Source organism: Orycteropus afer, unplaced genomic scaffold (genome assembly GCF_000298275.1).
Source record: "Orycteropus afer afer isolate SDZICR_OR568_19922 unplaced genomic scaffold, OryAfe1.0 scaffold00870, whole genome shotgun sequence".
NCBI lineage: Eukaryota > Metazoa > Chordata > Mammalia > Tubulidentata > Orycteropodidae > Orycteropus > Orycteropus afer.
In genome coordinates, this window is record NW_006922457.1 from 420,411 (window position 1) to 439,008 (window position 18,598).

General features: G+C 37.7%; 1 protein-coding gene across 1 annotated transcript in view; it reads left to right on the plus strand.

The window, feature by feature from the left end:
* Nucleotides 1-1,058, plus strand: part of LOC103212187 (catenin alpha-3-like) — a 237,286-nt gene extending 236,228 nt beyond the window's left edge. Inside the window, exon 4 of the mRNA XM_007958196.1 lies at nt 771-1,058. Coding sequence (XP_007956387.1) covers nt 771-1,058 — 288 coding nt within the window. The remainder of the gene's footprint in view (nt 1-770) is intronic.
* The last annotated feature ends 17,540 nt before the right edge of the window (nt 1,059-18,598 follow it).

The following is an 18,598-nucleotide window of genomic DNA, read 5'->3' on the forward strand; positions in this document are numbered from 1 at the left end:
CAACATGCCTTCTGTTTGCTGAAACATCTCAATTAGTATTCTGTAAATTCCTAAAACCTTGTTCTTTACCAATTCCTTCAATGCAGCTTTAACTTTTTTCTTTAATACATATATGAAACAAAAGTCACTGCCAGTGAGTTGATTCCAACTCACAGAGATCCCCCATAGGGTTTGCAAGTCTGCAATCCTTTATGGAAGCAGACTGCCTCATCTTTCTTCCATAGAACAACTAGTGGGTTCAAACCACCAACCTTTTGGTTAGCAGCCAAATGCCTTAACCACTATACCACTAGAGCTCCATGTATATAAAACCAAAAAACAAAACAAAAAAAAAGACCTCAAACCTACTGCCATTTAGTCAAGTACAACTCATGTCGACCCCCATTGGGTTTACAAGGTGGTAAATCTTTATAGAAGTAGATTGTCTCATCTTTATCCCAAGGAGTAGCTGGTCGGTTTGAATCACCAAACTTCTGATTAGTAGTCAAATGCCTTAGGCACTGTGCCACCAGAGCTCCTTTTCCTTATACACACACACACACACACACACACACACATATATTTGAATTAGTTGAATTAGTGTATATTTTGTTGTGTATTTTTCACCATAATAGAAAAGATGTATAGATCAATCTATATTATCATGCATAAATATAAAGTGATGCTTAAGCCATTCCTTACAGAGGTGAAAGCAACGTGCTACATTCCAGCTTCTATAACTATCTTGAATAATAGCTCTTTTTTCTTTCTTTCTTTTTTTATTTCCATAGTTGGACAGTGTCACCTCCCTGATTCAAGCAGCCAAAAATTTAATGAATGCTGTAGTGCAAACAGTGAAAATGTCTTACATTGCCTCAACCAAGATCATTCGAATCCAGAGTCCTGCTGGACCCAGGCACCCAGTTGTGATGTGGAGAATGAAGGCTCCTGCAAAAAAGCCATTGATTAAAAGAGAGAAGCCAGAGGAGACCTGTGCAGCTGTTAGAAGAGGCTCAGCAAAGAAAAAAATTCATCCAATGCAAGTTATGAGTGAATTTAGAGGAAGACAATTCTACTGAAACCACTATGCTTTAGTGCCTATATTACAAAGTCCTGGCTAACTTCACTGCTTTATTTTCACACTTGATTAATTGTTTACATTCACTAAGGTTTGGAGTTTAACACACAAATAACATAAAATTTTGGAGGCTGAACCAATGACAGAAATTTACATTTGGTACCATATCATTTCATCTCTGTTTGGCAAGCACCTTATAGGAACTCAGTATATGCTGATTGAATGAATGAAAACTTCTCACATTATTCAGCTTTTCCTGTCACAGGGTGCATCTTATATTCATTACCAAATGAACACAGGAGCTCAAATATTAAGTCTTGTTCTTCTGTAGTAGTTTGAGTGCATACCATACTTTTTATTTTGAATGAAAACACAGACATGAGCTCTTGACTTGATCTTCAATAGAACCAAACTATTTGCCCATTTAATATCCATGCTTTTGTTACCCCACTTCACCTGACAGCAATGTAGGATTCCCACTATAGCAAAAAAAAATCAGTATCTAGTTATCTGTATGCCTTGCCAACTGATTAAGCCAGCATCCATCAGAAACTAACCAAGCTTCAGTAGTCAAGCTACCTGATGGATTTTGAAAGCCAGCCTTGGTTATTAAGAAAAGTGCTTTAGCAACATTATAAATGTTACAATGATTTTGAATGCCACAGATGTGCCTTTTAGTTGTCCATTGTGGTCAGCAGTTCTACACTTTGAGTGTTGGGTTCAAAAGGGCCCATCAGAAAACATATACAGAGGAAGAGTTATTATCTAATTGGGAAATGAAGATGCCTAACTATATTCCCGAGTGAGTTATAATAACAGAAGTGTAGGGCATTCTGCCTAACTAAAAGTCCATTTGTATCAGCTCACAATTGTAATGCAAAGGAAAAGGCCAGTTTGAAAACCTTTTGTCATTGAGTAAAATATAACTGTGTGAATTGTACCACTGAACTATGAAGTAGAGTTAATGGCAATGAAGCTTGATAGCATTCTTTTAAATAAAAGTCATTGGGGTCGTTTTATAACTCCAATCGCTGTGCCCATCCCTGGTTGAGTTCGTAAATGACTTCATAATAGTCTCGAACCCTAGTGCATTATCCACTGCTTCTCTCCCTCTCTCTTGGACAAAATGTCCTTTTGTATTGGAGTTTCCATGAGTTATTTGGAGAAATTAAGCTTCAGTTTTACTTTTTCTCAGACATATGGCCCCATTCACACTATTTTTAATATACATTACCTATGCTACTTCATTATATTGACAGCGTTGCAATTGTAGCTGTTCATTTTTACAAACTTGTATCTAATGAGTTGCCTCAACATCATGTCATCTTAAGATGATGAGATAATATTCACACATATTACAGGAATTGATGTAAGGAGGGCCAGTTTGTGTAAAGTCATGTGTGAAACATAAAAATGCATAAAAGCTGAGAGAATGCTGTGTATGGGATCTTGAACAAAATGGTAGGAACACAGAGGAATAGAATATATAAAGAAAGATATCTTTAATAGATTACAACTAATTATGGGGAAAATGTTAACTTTCTTTTATTATAATGAATTATTTCATTCTTCCAAATGCTAGGTGAATAAAATTATTGGAGGTTGAAGGCAATATACTCTTCCCTGTCTTGAGCTATGAATGAGTCCACAATAACTATTCTAGAGAGATTCCACTGCCCCAAAAGAGAATGAAATAGAGACATGAATGAGAAAGTCCAGACAATTCTGCTTTCTGGAATTGTCTAGACAAGACAAAATAGGAAGATTCTTTTGTTGAAATGCTACCATTATTTTCTTCCTATCATTTTTCAAGTAAAAGAGTGAATTTAAAATTTACTTTAAAAAAGAAATTGAAAAACAAAAACACCAAACTGCTGGCAAAATCTTAGTTTTAAAAACCACAAGCTCAAGAATCATTAAGAGTCCCATTTATAACATTGCATGTCCACTTGACTCTCCATCACAGGCTGGAATTTAGAATGTAGCATTGAATGGACAAAAATTACTTGAAATTATACAATTACCAAATAACCTTCATCCCTTTAACAAAAATTACTCTTTCTCCAAAATGTGAATGGGAGTCTTCTTTCCAATGTAGGTAGACTTCCAGCTTATTTCAAAGCAAACAAGTACAATTAAATAAAATGCAATACAATTTTTATTAAGTAAATGTCTCAAGAGTGAGGTCAACTATAGTACTCAAAGGTTCAGTAAATGCAAGGTGCATAGACCTGAAAAAAGAGATCTGTCTACCTGAGTGAATTCCTGCAGTAGGCAGCATTATCCAACATTCAATTTGATTCAAATTTCTGATTTTATAAATGTTTATACAGGATTACCTGGTTTTACCGTGTTGCACTATATTGCACTTCATAGATAATGCATTTTTTTTCAGATCGAAGGTTGGTGGTGATCCCGTGCCAAGCAAGTTTATCAGTGCCATTTTTCCAACAGCATGTGGTCTCTTCATGATTCTGTATCATAGTTTGATAATTCTGACAATATTTCAAATTTTTTCATAATGCTATTGCACACTTAATACATTATGTTGTGTTGTTGTTAGGTGCCATCAAGTCATCTCTGATTCATAGCAACCTTATGCACAGCAGAACAAAACACCATCTGGTCCCACGCCAGCTCCATGATCCCTGCTATACTTGAGCCCATTGTTGCAGCCACTGTGTCAATCTATCTCATTGAGGGCCTTCCCCTCCTTTGTTGACTCTCCACCTTACCAAGCATGACATCCTTCTTCAGGGGATGGGCCCTTCTGACAACATGACCAAAGTAGGTGAGACGAAGTCTGGCCGTTCTCGCTTCCAAGGAGCATTCTGGCTGCACTTCCTCCAGGATAGATTTGTTAGTTCTTTCAGCAGTCCATGGTACTTTCAGCATTCTTCTCCAGCACTACATCTTAAAAGCATCAATTCATTATAGAATATTTTAAAGACAAGTTTTATATGTACTGGGACACCAAAAAAAATTGTGTGATTTCCTTTATTACAATCTTCCCTTTATTGCAGTTACCTGGAACCAAACCTGCAATGTCTCCAAGGTATCCCTGTATATAAGAAAAAAAAAAATTTTAAAAAATTGGCAGCAAAGAAATCAACATATCTTTGATTATAAAGCATCTTTTGTTATTGTTTGTTACCATTGAGTCAGCTCCAACTCATAGTGACCCTGTGTGCTACAGAAGAAACACTACTTTCTCCTTAATCATCCTCACAATCTTTGCCATGCTTAGCCCATCACCACAGCCACTTGTCAATCCATTTCACTGAGGGTTTTCCCTTTTTGTACTGACCCTCTACTATACCAAGCATGATTTCCTTCTCCAGGGACTGATCCCATTTGGCAAAAAGATCAAAGTATGAGAGATGAAGTCTGGTCATTCCACTTCTAAAGAGAATTCGGACTATACTTTCTCCAAGACAGACTTGTTCATTCTTCTAGCAGTATTCTTCACTGGCACCACAACTCAAATGCATCAATTATTCTGTAGCTTTCTTTATTCATTGTCCAGCTCTCATATGCATATGAGGCTATTGAAAATACCATGGCTTGGGTCAAGTGCACCTTAGTCTTCAAAGTGATATCTTTGCTCTTTAACACTTTAAAGATGTTTTTTTTGCAGCAGATTTTCCCAGTGCAATACATCGTTTGATTTCTTGACTGCTTCTTCCATGGCCATTGATTGTGGATCCAAGTAAAATGAAATCCTTGACAACTTCAATCTTTTTTCCATTTATCATGATGTTGCTTATTGGTACCCAATACCAAACCAAACCCACAGCTGTTGAGTCAATTCCAATGTGCAGCAACTCTCATGGGGTTTCCAAGGTTGAAAATCTTTACAGAAGTGCATTTCCTCATCATTTTTCCACAGAGCAGCTGATGGATTTGAACTGCCAACTTTCTGGTTAGCAGTCAAATACCTTACACACTGCACCTCCAGAGCTCCTTGCTTATTGCTACAATTGTGAGGAGTTTTGTTTTCCTTATGTTGAGTTGCAATCCATATTGAAGGCTGTAGTCTCTGATCTTCATCAGTAAGTGCTTCAAGTTTTCTTCACTTTCAGCAAGCAAGATTGTATCATCTTCTTATCTCAGGTTGTTAATGTGTTTTCCTCCCATTCTGATGCTGCATTCTTCTTCATGTAGTCTAGTTTCTCAGATTATTTGCTCAGCATATAGATTGAATAAATATGGTGGAAGGATACCACCCTGACACACATCTTTCCTGATTCTAAACCATGTAGTATCCACTTCCTCTGTTCAAACAACTCTCTTAATCTATGTACAGGTTCCTCATGACCACAATTAAGTATCCTGGGACTCTCATTCTTTAAAATATTAACCATAATTTGTTATGATCCACATAGTTGAATGCCTTTGCATAGTCAATAAACACAGGTAAATGCCTTTCTGATATTTTTTACTTCCTGCCAAGATCCATCTGGCATCGGCAGTAATATACCTCATTCCACATCCTCTTCTAAATCTTGCTTAAATTTCTGGCAGTTCCTTGTCAATATCCCGCTGCAGCCATTTTTGAATTATCTTCAACAAAATTTTACTTGCATGTGATATTAATGATACTGTTCCATAATTTCATCATTCTGTTGGGTCACCTTTCTTTGGAATTGGCATAAATAAATAAGGACCTCTGCCAGGTCAGTTGGCCAGGTATCATGCCTCCTGTAGACATGTTTACACGTAAGCCCAACTTCTTTTAGGTGATTTTAGGAATTTCTTAGTGAGAGTGATAGTTGGCATTCCATTTATGTGCTTTCTGAAATCATATCACAAAGACTGGTGTTTCTTATGATATTTGCTTGATCCTGCTAATCAGAACCTAAGAACCTAATATAGTAAAATCCAGTCATGTTAATTTAGCCAAGAAGTCCTTGGGAAAGAAAAGAGCATTTATACAACTTAAAAGGGGTAGTTCCTTTTCTTATTAGCCATGAGCACCACTGTCAAATGTTAGACTGGAGGCATAATTATAACTCTGGAAATATCCATGAAATCATAATCTGCTAAAGATTCTTCTTCTACCTAGAAAAGCTGGAAGGTTTTCATAAAACATGCAAGGTGAGAAATACAAATACCATGTTTTTATTTATTACAAGTGGAAATTATTGGGCTAGAATATTTGTTTCTTTCCAATGGATTGTCTGGATATAGCTTGATCAATGTGTCCAGAAAAAAATTCAAAAATTCAAAGACTAAATTTATGGCTATTTATTAATTGTCCCTTGTTTTGTTGGTCTTAATACATGAGTGCAAATGATGTATATATTACAAAACAAAGTATATTCCTCATGGTTGTAATTGTGCCTTATGACCTTTTAAAACACCTTACCTTGACAGAATCAACATTCTATATATATATATATATATATATTCCCCATAAAATTACTTCTACACAAGGGATGAGTAAGTGTCCCCAAGGCAGCATGGAAAGGGGCATTCGTTTAGTCTGACATTCTTGACAAGCTTATTAGACTGTAAATGAGTCCATTTTCCAGTTGTATTGCAGAAAGATGGTTAAAACCATAAATACACAGTTAAATGTTCAATTTGACCATCAAACTCAATAATCAAAAGATGAGTATGTGATTTCAGGGGAAATGTTGACAGTGGTTTCCTGCTTCTTCACTTTCTGGAAGGTTTTCTCATCTGTCCTGCTCCAAGCTCAGTATCCTCCTATTAACTGCTCACAGTTTTCCACTAGGGTGAGGCAGTCAGGAAAGTCTGTTCAAGCCAATTACCCCAAGTAATGCACTGTCTTCTTACTTTATACACCAAAAAATCTCTCTCCTCTCTCTTATTCCTTTAGGTGTCTATTCTGTACATAGAAATTGACTCATAAATTTGGTAGAATTTTAGTTAAAATTCTAAAGGCTGTTCCAGATGCATTATCCCCTGTGTTTTCCCTATTCTTCAAGGCATTCTTGTCCTTTTTGATGTCAAATGCACATTTCCATGCTAGGGGTTACAGTTCCCATTACTACATAGTTTTGTACAGAGATAGAATGAGCAGACCGTGATTTGAGGTTTCCTCTGGTACTGCTGAGCATTCTCTGGTGAACTCCCTGCAGAATCACTAGCCTGTCTCAGCATCATTGTAAACAATTATCTAGGTCAGCAAACCAGGCACCAGATTCTAAAGCTGAATGAAATCTGTCCTTTATTTGTCAGCCTGTCTTTTACCAAGATGGTTTGCCTACGGCATATTTAGGAGTCAGTGGCAATTTTTCTGTTTGGAAATTCATAAATATGTCTATTTGATTGATCAGAATATTTAGGGGCATTAAGTTAAAAATATTATAACTTGGATATTATTTTAATAATTCTTTTAAAGTAAGCTTTGAAAATGATCACAATCTGAAATGTTATGTTTTCATTTACATATCGCTTATTCTGGTGAAAACTCTATAGAATTTCTTTCTTCAGTACCCTCTACCCGTACCACTATTATATTTTTAGTTAAGTATTATGCATGTTACTGCCAAATAAGCAAGACAAACCTAATGGCAAAAGTGCTTACATATAGTTTAAGAGTTTTCATTTTGGCCCTTTGAGTCTAATTAGGAAAGGAAATGTAAATGTTATTAAACCCAGGTATTTGCAGCTGAAGATGTCCTAAGCAAGCTGTTAACAATGTCCAAGACACCTAAAGAGAGAGAAAAAAGAAAAGGAATTACAGTTTTAAATACAATCTCTTGGTATTTCCAACCAACTGACAAGAACAAGACACATACATTTTTATTGAAGCAAAAGGATCATTTACAACATTGGTCATTTTACTTAATTATACTACCCTCTAACCACCAAGCTAAGGCATTTGACTGCTAACCAGGAGGCTGACAGTTCAAACCCACAAGTCACTCCTGGGAAAGAAGATGTGTTGTTGTTGTTTTTTATGTGCCATCGAGTCAGACCCAACTCATAGCGACCCCTCCTTGAGTTGCCAAGGTAGTATCATTATGGAGGTAGATTGCCCAACCCTTCTTCTGAGGAGTGGCTGGTGGGTTTGAACTGTCAGCCTTCTGGTTAGCAGCTGGAACCCAAGGAGAGGTCACTATGAGTCAGATCCCATTCAATGGCAGTGAGTTTTGAGTTTAGAATCACCAAACCAAGATAGATAGGATTCAGTCCTGAACATTTCCAAAGACAGTATACTATTTGAGAAAAACATCTCCAAAGGGAACCAAAACCTGCCAGAATCCCGTCTGGAGGCAATGGGTGGTATATGGAGCTGAGAGCAATCCCATGAGCAGACCCTGGGATGAAGACATTTCATGGCTGTGTGTGGCATCCAGTAGTCCCCCTTTAATTTGTGGGAATAAAATACAGGGGTTCACTTTGAAAATAAGCGAGTTGGTGAAAAAGGAGTAAATACAGAGAAGTTCAAAAGTGGCATGGGTAAGAAAGTGTTAGAGGTTGGAAAGGGAGTAAGAGAGGTAGTTGCAGAGGCTATAAACTTTACAGCCAGAGAGAAAAAGAGCTTTTGATTCTGGGAGGATTAGGCAGCCCTGAGGGAGACTTTCAGGGTAGGATAGAGAGGCACCTGCATTTTGAGTGCAATCATGTTACAGGCTGGTGGATAAACTACATAATTTTTAAAAATGATTTAGTGGCTTAGCTTCAAGTTGAGAAACAGAAATTCAGCCACTTAGTCAAGCTGCTGATTTAATGCATAGATGGAATTCTTTTTACTATCAGAACCCATCAGCTAATTGTGATGTCCTATCACCAACTATTTATTGGGCAGCTATGATGTTTTAGGCATTGCTCTAGGTTCTTAGGATACACCAGGTAATAACATAAATAATTTTTGCCGTTATGGGATGCTCTTTGTGCCAGCTCTTTGACAAATGACATTAATTCATTTAATCTTCTCAATAACCTGAGGAGTTAGGTATTACTAGCATCATCCCATAGTTCAGGAAACTTAGATATACATTGGCTAAGATTTTTTCTCCAGTTCTTATTAGGTTTAAAATTAGGTTTGATATACTCCAGAGTCTGAACTTTGAACTGCCACACATCCAGACTGCCTGAGAAATAAGACTGAATTTTTCAGTTGAGGGATACATATCAAATGTTAGATGGCTTCCAATTAAGAAAAAAAAGAATAGAATATCTTATTTTAAAAATTATTATACATCCATATCCTACATCATTCAAAGCAGATAAAGAACAGGTACATAACTAATTAGTTGCACATTCTCACTTCTGATAATTGAATATAAGATATCAAATATATGGGAATGGATATTTTATCTATATAATCTGAAATAAGATGATAACCCTTGCCAAATTACTTTTACTGCCATAGGGAAGAAAGCTTCAATGAACATGTGTAATTATGTCCATTATTGTCATTGTAGTTGTTGTTGTTAGAGGCCATGGAGTTGGTTCCAGATCATAGCAACCCTATTACAATGGATTGAAACACCATTCTCACAATTGTTGCCATGCTTGAGCCTATAATCACAGCTACTGTGCCAATCCATCTTGTTGAGGGCTTTCCCGTTTTCCACTGATCTTCTACTTTACCAAAGATCATATCCTTCTCCAGGGATTGGTCCCTTCTGACAACACGATCAAAGTGCAAGAGATGAAGTCTGACCATTCTTGCTCCTAAGGAGCGTTCTGGCTGTACTTCCTCCAAGACAGATTTTCTGCATTAGTTGGTAAAAAGCATTTGTGGGATCATTTATTTCCTGCTTTACTGCTAATATGTATCTGTGTGTTTATAGTCATTGCCCCCAGGGAAGCAAGAACAAAGGACAAATCTAATAGGCTCCATTTTTTTCTGTATCCCAAACTGACCCAAATGATAGCAAGTGTATGAAAACATACACTTTAAGTGGTAACAAATGTGGACAGTATTTGGTCCTTTCTAGAGACAACTGAAGGCTAGATTCTTCTACCCATGTTTCTAGATAGCCCTCCCTATCTCAGGCCTTGGGGAGCTAAATGATTTGCTGACTTATGTTGTGATGGAGCCACAGATGTTTCTTCAAACTGGATTTTTTTATTTTACTTGGGGTTTTCACTCTTGGGAAACTCGTAGTCATCATGGCGTCTGTTCCCACCTGTAAGAAAAGGAAGTGCTCAAGAAGATAATTCTCTTTGAAAAAGGCTCAGATCTCTAACAATCATATTGAAAAATCTCTTCTGTGTAGAGAATATGTAAAAAGCACTTAAATAATATTTGCAGCATAGTCAGTCCCCTATATTTTAATTTCTAATGAGATATGTTTTAGTTCTAATGATTTCTACTATTGGAATTTCCACAAGGATATTTATTTTTAACTCTGGTTATTTTGTCTTAAGATCTACATCATCTTTTTAAACACTTCAAAAAAGAAAAGAACAGAAAACCTTAGTGCCACCAAGTTGATTCTGACTCATAGAGCCCCCCCCCCCCCGCCTTGGGTTTCCAAGGCTGTAAATCTTTATGGAAGCAAACTGCTCATCTTTCTTTCACACAGTGACTGGTGAGTTAGAACCACTGACCTTTTGGTTATCAACCAAATGCCTTAACCACTACATCATCAGAGCTCCTTAAACACTTTAAAGGATCCTGTCAATTGTTACATAAGTGGTTCCAAAACCTGTGGATAACTTGTCTTTCTATTTGGATAGATACGTAGATAGCTGCAGTAGAGTGGACTCTGACTCACAGTGATCTTATTTACAACAAATCTAAATGTTGTTCTATCCTGAATTATCCTCACATTTGCAAGCAGGTTTAAGTCATCTTTCAGGCTACTGTGCCAGTCCACCTTACTGAGGATGTCTCTCTGTCCTTCACTCATGTTGGCCCTCTACTTCACCAAACATAATATCCTTCTATGGTTATTGACTTCCTGATGACAGGTCCAAAGCAATCAACTCAAACAATGTTTCCTTATGATTTGTATGGTCTTCTTTGGCTAATTTTTTAAAGTAGATCACCAGGCCTTTCTTCCTCATCTGATTCTTAAACCTGTCTACCATGAGTGATACTGCTGGTAGCTTCCACCATCAAGGCAACAATACAGCCAACTGATAGAAAGGAATGGTCTATTTAGATAGTCTTGTGTTATATAGTCCCAGGCATCTCTTGCATGGCATATCAACTTCTTGCCTTTGTAAATCATCTGAATGTTTCTGTGGTATTTATTGAGAGTCTAGCTTAGACCAATGGGTTTCCTTGACCCGGGCTCATATCACCAAACTTAGACTCGAGTGTTTATTAATAAAGCAAAGGGGCAAGTCTGAGATGTGAGCTCCTATTCTTAAACAGAACTTTCTTCCTTTTTGAGGTTTCAAAAATAAAATTAATTTTCAAAAAATACTATAAAATAATGTTCTGTTGCTTGCAAAACATATGCTATTATAACTCTCCTTTTACATATTGCTATACAATGAACCCATGGGGATACATATATGAGAATCAGAGTAACTGTCTTGTAGAGTTAGCTGTGCTTCTTATTAGTTTCTTTCTTTTTTTTTTTTTTCTTTTCAGTCCCTCCTAAGAAAATTTCCTTAGATCTAATGACAGCATAATGATTTCTCCTCACTATCCGTGACTAACAAGTCCCTGAAAACAGAAGTAGATATATGTTATGCCCAATTTAGTACCTAATAGTTGGGGTTTAAACGAAATTTGCTTGGGCAAGTTGGGTGATTAAATATGAATTAAACCTTCCAATGAAAGATTTCCAGATGCCCCCACTTTCCATTTTGACTATGTTTTTAGTTCCTTGATGACTTTGAAAAAATTGAATTACTTACTCTATGTAATTTTACAAGCAACAACATTGACAGCTTAAACTTGGTGACATCTCGGAAGATAATATGGACATTATAAGTCAAGATGAAGGCAGATTTAAACTAAGACAGTCTGAGATGAAATAAAAATAAGCAGTAGATAATAGCCATGTTGAATGCAGCAATATCTTCAGAGCTTAAACTTAGCAGCATTTGAGTGTTTCAGACCATCTTGCTTATACATCTCACCCCACTGTACAGAAAGCAGAGTGGGGCTGAGTGAACTGCCCATTGCAGTAATGGCCAACTTAAGTGTTTTTTATGATTTAGCTATATGTCAGTTTCAGCAAATATACTTGTGGATCTTTCTGGTCCATAAAACTAAAACTCACTGCCATTGAGTTGGATCTGACTCATAGCGACCCCTCCTTGGGTTTTCGAGGCAGTGTCATTATGGAAGTAGATTGCCCAATTTCCTTCCAAGGAGTGGCTGGTGGGTTTGAACTGCCAGCCTTCTGGTTAACAGTCAAATGCCTTAGGCACTATGCCACCAGAGCTCTCTTCTGGTCCATACTTACCCTCAAAGTAAGTTTCCTTGATCAATAAAAATGAATTATTCATTTTGGAAAAGAAAAGTGTTCTTTAATACTCCATGACATTGGTATAAAGCCAAAATCCCCATTGTTTGAGATTCTGCATGACTTTTGTGCTTAACTGAATCAATGGAAATCTTTTTTTCATTGTGCTCTTAACTGAATTATTTCACACATATAACACTGGTTTTGTTTTGATGTTATGCAGTAGTATTTGAAACAATACTTGATTGTCATTTTAACTCATATCACTCTGTAGTTCATTATGAATTTTCTCAACTGATAATTAAACCACATATGTTAAAGCAATAAAAAAAATGAAACAGTTGGTAGTCGTTGGAGTTTGTATTTTGTGGTATGTGTCTTGCGTGGGGCAAAAATATCTCTATGTTAATGTGAGTTGCTAAGTAGACTATGTGTTTCTGGGTATCACCTTCATTCCCACTGTCTTTTATTTGTACATATTATAATTCAGGGAGGGTACTTTTATGAACCATGGTACACAAACAAACAACATGGAACATATATGATAGAATTAAAGTCTTACCTTAAGTCCTGGGTGGTGTGAACAGTTAATGTACTTGGCTGCTAACTGAAAATTTGGAGGTTAAAGTCCATCCAGAGGCACCTTGGAAGAAACATCTAGTTATCTACTTCCCCAAAATTGAAACTCTGTTCTACTCTGATACACATGGGGTTACCAAGAGTCAGAATTGACACAATGACAGCTTTTTTGTTTTTAATTTCAATATGGGATTTTTATTCTAGTAATCATTATTTTGTTCATGAACTATTCGTTAGGTCAAGATTTTATGAACATGACTAATATTTTGTTTTTAGAATGTATGAACATACACTCTAAAATGAACGTGGGATGCTGTCGAATCGACTGATATCCCTGCATCTGAAATTGGTGGGTTCTGAATATCTTCATGGCTTCCTCATCTTTAAGCAGGTGATAGCCTTTTATTTCTGTGTGAGACACATGGGGATAGTTTCTGGATCCTTTTCCTGGTGTTACTGTTGTTGTCTGCTCTGGGACATCATTTTCTCCCTTCAGGGAGAAAAAGCAGTAGCAACAGTTATTGCTAAATCTCAGTCTGTTTCTGCACTTTCTCAAATGCAGTCAGTAAGTATAGTCTTTATCACTTAATTCCTCTGAAAGACCATGCTGCCCCTCATTCAGTTCTACCAGATGCCAGCTCCCTCTTTGTTATTGAAAATGTCAGCATGGGCCTGCCCCTCTGTGTCAACCTTTCCTGAGCCCCAGGAGCCCATATTTGCTCTGGAAGCAGCACATTTTTCTGCTTTGATCAGTTCATAGTACTTGCTCAGGGGATGGAAATAGAACTAAAAGCACTCTTGGCAAGAAAAGACTGTTCCTGCCTGGAGTCTGAGCCAATACCCTGACATATCCTGGGCAACGCCATTAAACATTCCATCCAGAAACAGTAATTCAAAGATACAACTTAAACAGTTATGGATGTTCGATATCCGCAGATGCAAGGGAAAAGTACTGTCCATCGTTGTCATGTAACTCCAACCTTCAAACTGGTCTGAATCCCCTGTTTTTGGAAAGGAGAGAAGGTTCTTTGGGATATGGGGCCAGGGAAGAGAGTTCTTATCAAGACAAGTGAGAGTGTCAAAGCCAAGATAGCTGGTAAGGAGAAGAGGTTAGGTTGAGAGGTCATTCTCTGGTTTATACCGAATTGCCCTGCATCCCTGAGGGTCATGTAGAGAGTTGGGAGGCATAAGTCTGCTGCTCTGAGCTGCACGTAGAGGCAAAATACCCTTTCTCTATAGCCTTACTTGCCTTCTCACTACCCCACTAGTTGTTAGTGGTAACAGCATGTTGTGTGCAGGTGAAATATGGATGTTTGCTTTTTTAACAGTACAAAAGATATTTTTCTAGCAGTGTGTGGAGACTACTCAGGCCAAACCCTAAAGAACAAAAGTGAGCTATATCCTTCTGAATACAAACCTACACACCTCACTTGGTAATGTGCCCTCTGCAGGGATTGATTTGGAACAGATGTGGGCAGAGAACTAGCAGAGGTACTTATTTGTTTGGTTTTGTTTCTTTTTATTCTGCTTCAAAAGAAGCCTCTTTGACAGTGCTAGGGATCCTTGAAGGGTCTCATAATGTTTTTCTTTCCATTAATGCTCATAGAATTCCCTTCCTACTGGGTTAATACATTATATGGCAATTACTCTGAGGCTTCCTGCTCTGAGAGTTAAATTCATAAGATCCTGATGCTATACCAGGTCCTGATGGCAGAGAATGTTGGATCTTCTTAGCTTCATTATACTATAAAATTTGGGGGCAGGTTATCATATCAGGTTCAATTTTGTATCTCTAACAACCAGCAAAGTGACTGGTACATGGGAGGAGTTGAATTGCTGTATTAGAAAAAATGAGCAAAATTGTGAATGAGTTTATTTCAAATGTATATGCAGGATTCCAAACGTTGTGATTGGAGTCCTGCCTGGGCAATTTGAAGTGAAATTTCTGAAATTTTCAATACTTTAACCAAAAGAGTAAGTAGTGTCAGAGCAAGAATTTGAAAACTGTTTCTCCCTGCCTCTCTTCCCAAACCATCATGGCTGCCTTAGATAAATGAAAGTCACTGATGGGGAAACGCCAAGGGATGTTTTTCACTTATGTGTTTATTCAGCAGTAAGAAGTATTTCTTGAGAAAATGTTCTATGCAAAGGGGTAATGGGTGATAAGAAGAAACCTGAACATTTTTTGGAATAAAAACTGGGGCTTATCAGATTAATTAAATAGCAGAGCAAGGAAAATCAAAATGCAGCTGTGGGAATCCCACTCAAGGTGCCAGAGAGAAGTGCAAGTTTTAGTATTTAAGAGGGGGCTTTGTAGAGGCTCTGTTAGTAGAGTAGTTAGGGTTTAGGAGGTTGGAGAAAGACATTCTGGGGGAAAGACAGGAGCCAAAACATAAGGGTCAGAATGAGCATGTCACACTCAAGGGCCCAATCTGGCTGGAGCAATGGGTACTGAGTGATGACAGTGGGACAGGAGTTCAGAAAGACAAGAATTGGTCAGATCACAGAAGGTATCAACATCAGTCAAAGTTGCTAAAATTTTAATTTGGAGATGGGAGGTGATATTAATGCCTCCTACCAAGGAAGTTCTCTGATACAAGCAGAGTTATAACTAGTTAGATAGTGAAATGCAGAATACATGAGGATTCATGAGAGGGGAAATCAGGAGAAATCAGTTGCAAGAGTCCTCATATAAGGTTCACAAAGAGTTAGGGATAAAAAGAAATATTGCAAAACTAACTAGTAAGCTTAAATCAAACAGAGTAATGAGTGTCAGCCTTCAGCAACTGATTTTATAAGAGAAATTAAATACTCACTGCATTTTGTCAGATTAAGAATAATCAGCTGTTTAACAATTCCATTACTAGGTATATATCTTAAAGAAGTGAGAGCCAGTGCAAGAACAGACATATGTGCACCCATGTTCATCGCAGCACTATTTACAATAGCAAAAAGATGGAAACAACCTAGGTGCCCATCAACAGAAGAGTGGAAAACCAAACTATGGTACATATACACAGTAGAATACTATGCAACCCTAAAGAAAATGTAGAATCTGCTTAACACTGCACAACATGGATGAACTTGGAGGATATTATGCTGAGTAAAGTAAGTCAATCACAGGACAAATACTGTATTAGTCCATTATTGTAAAATATCAAGGAAAGGTTTATGTATGGAAGGAAATTTTCTTTGTTGGTTACCAGGGGTGGGAGGGGAGTGGAGGGAACACTGCTAGATGGGTAGAGACAAGAATTGATTTGGGTGAAGGGGAGGGCAATGTATCAAATGTGAATCATCAACACGGTGGCATCGAGAAAGAGGAAAACATAGGGAAAGACTGGGTAGAATATGTGGATATAAGGACTAGGATGAGGGACTGAGCTTTCTAAATGAATGAAGCACCCCACGATGACAACTGAAAAGGTGGAAATTTCAAGAAGTCTTCTTCTTCTCCTTTTTTTAATTATGATTTAGGAGAAAGTTTGCAGAGCAAATTTATCTTCCATGCAATAATTTACATGCACTTTGTCTCATGACATTGACTGCAATTTCCCACAATGCAACAGCTCTCTTCCCACTTATACCCCATAGTTACCTCTTCCCTGTGTCCTTCCCTCCCATGCACTCCTGTCCCCCAAGCTGTTTCCCTGTGCATACACAGCCCTTCTATTCTCCTATAATTGATCTCTCCAAAGAGTGTATCTACCTAATGTAAATGTTCAGCTCATATGCCTGTCTTTTGTTTGGCTGGAAGCCACAGGAGTGGGTTCAATTCCAGACCTGAAGGGCAATGAGGGGTCATAGTCTCAGTGGTTCCACCAGGCTCTATCAGACCAGCAAGCCTGGTTCTTTTTCTTTTTTTTTTTCCTTTAATGATTTGATTTTTGTTCCACATTGTTCTCCCACTTTAGATGGGCAGAAATTTCACATCATGTGTACATGGCAAGGCCCAATGTTGTTAAAACAGCACTTCCTATAAATGCAGGAACTTCAGACCCAATGCAGGTGTAAAAAGTGGTGGCTCAGGGGTGTCTGATGTCCTGTAACTTCCCAAGGGGGAAGGAAAATCAAGATCAGCAGCCCAAGGCTGATCCCTACCAGGTGGAAGTCTGATATGCCTCACCCTCCAGCCCTTTTACAAGCCATCCCTCCTCCCTCAGCACTCTCTGCTCCTCTATTGCATTCAATGATTTGTTGCAATGGCCACACAGAAGCCATACAGAACTCACAGACCATACTCCCAGTTACGGGTTCTACTAGGGAAGTAACAGATTACAATTCAGGATCAGGAGTGACTCAAGATACAGTTCTTTGATCAGGACATCTTGCCTGTAAGGCGTACCTGCAGACAGGCCTCTCTGGCCCTCAGCTTCTTGGTTCCTCAGCCTGTTCTCTGTCCTGCTCAGGCAAGTGTTATAAACTCTTTTTAACTCTGGCAGTGAGTGTCCAAGGGCACCAAGTGGCATCACTAGGGGAGTGCAGATGGCACTGGGTGACACTGTCAGGGGGGTGACACCAAAATGATTATAAATTTGTGTGCTGTTTCAGCAGATATTGACTACTTTCTATAAAAATACCCCTGTTGTTAGTTATAACAGCAAAAATGTATTTTGGGAACCCACCTTCCATGTATCTACATACTTAGAAGGCTAAAACTCTATGCTGATTGACTTTTTGAACTTTCTAATGTGTTCCAGTCAGAGCTGTCATTGTTAGCCAATGACAGCGACCCTGCGAATCCCATGGTTTTGTCTGCACACGCTACAAGCATGCACTGTTGTTTTCATTGCTGCTGGTATTTCTAAAGCTGCTGACTTTGTCAAATTTTCTGGTGTTTCAACTACAATATTGTGGTAAGTAGTGTTTGCGAATCTATATCAATAGCATTTTTGAGAATAAAGTAGTAACTAAAGGGAGAAAAAAAGGAGAAAAAATTTAAAAAAAGGCTTTCAGTTACTGATAATGTTATAACTAATAACGTTATCATTCAGGGTAGATTTTACAGAACAGCGTTAGTGTTCATAAACTCTGGGGGGTAGGACATTTGAGCAATTTACAAGTATATCACATTATTCTATGATTAAAACTGATAATAATGTCATGTGTATCACAAAATAATAATAATAATAATAATAAATAAGAAAGAATAATCAGCTGTTTAAAAGAATTATCAACTATGAGCAAATGAGTCATGAATGATGAAATAATATTCATTAAACATTTACTAAGTGCTCACACTGTGCTCAACACAATTATTTTCTTTTGTATTATTACACTGATCCTTCACTATGCCCAAGGATTTTTCTGTCCTTACACCCACTTTTGTTTATTTCATTATTATTTTTATTATTTGAAAAGCTTGTTTTACATTCTACATAACACGTACATGTTGTTTCATTCCTCATTCGCCATGTCCAACCCTAACCCAGTCTCCTCCCCTCCCTAGTCTGTAACCCTCCCCCTGTGCCCCTCATATTTATGCACTCCCATTTCTTCTGCATTTCCTCAGTTTGAATGTTGGTCCTCTGGTGTCCCATGGTCTATTGCTCTAAGGGATGTATTGCCATAGAGTATGTGGGTGTGTCATCCTGAGTTGAGTGGTCTG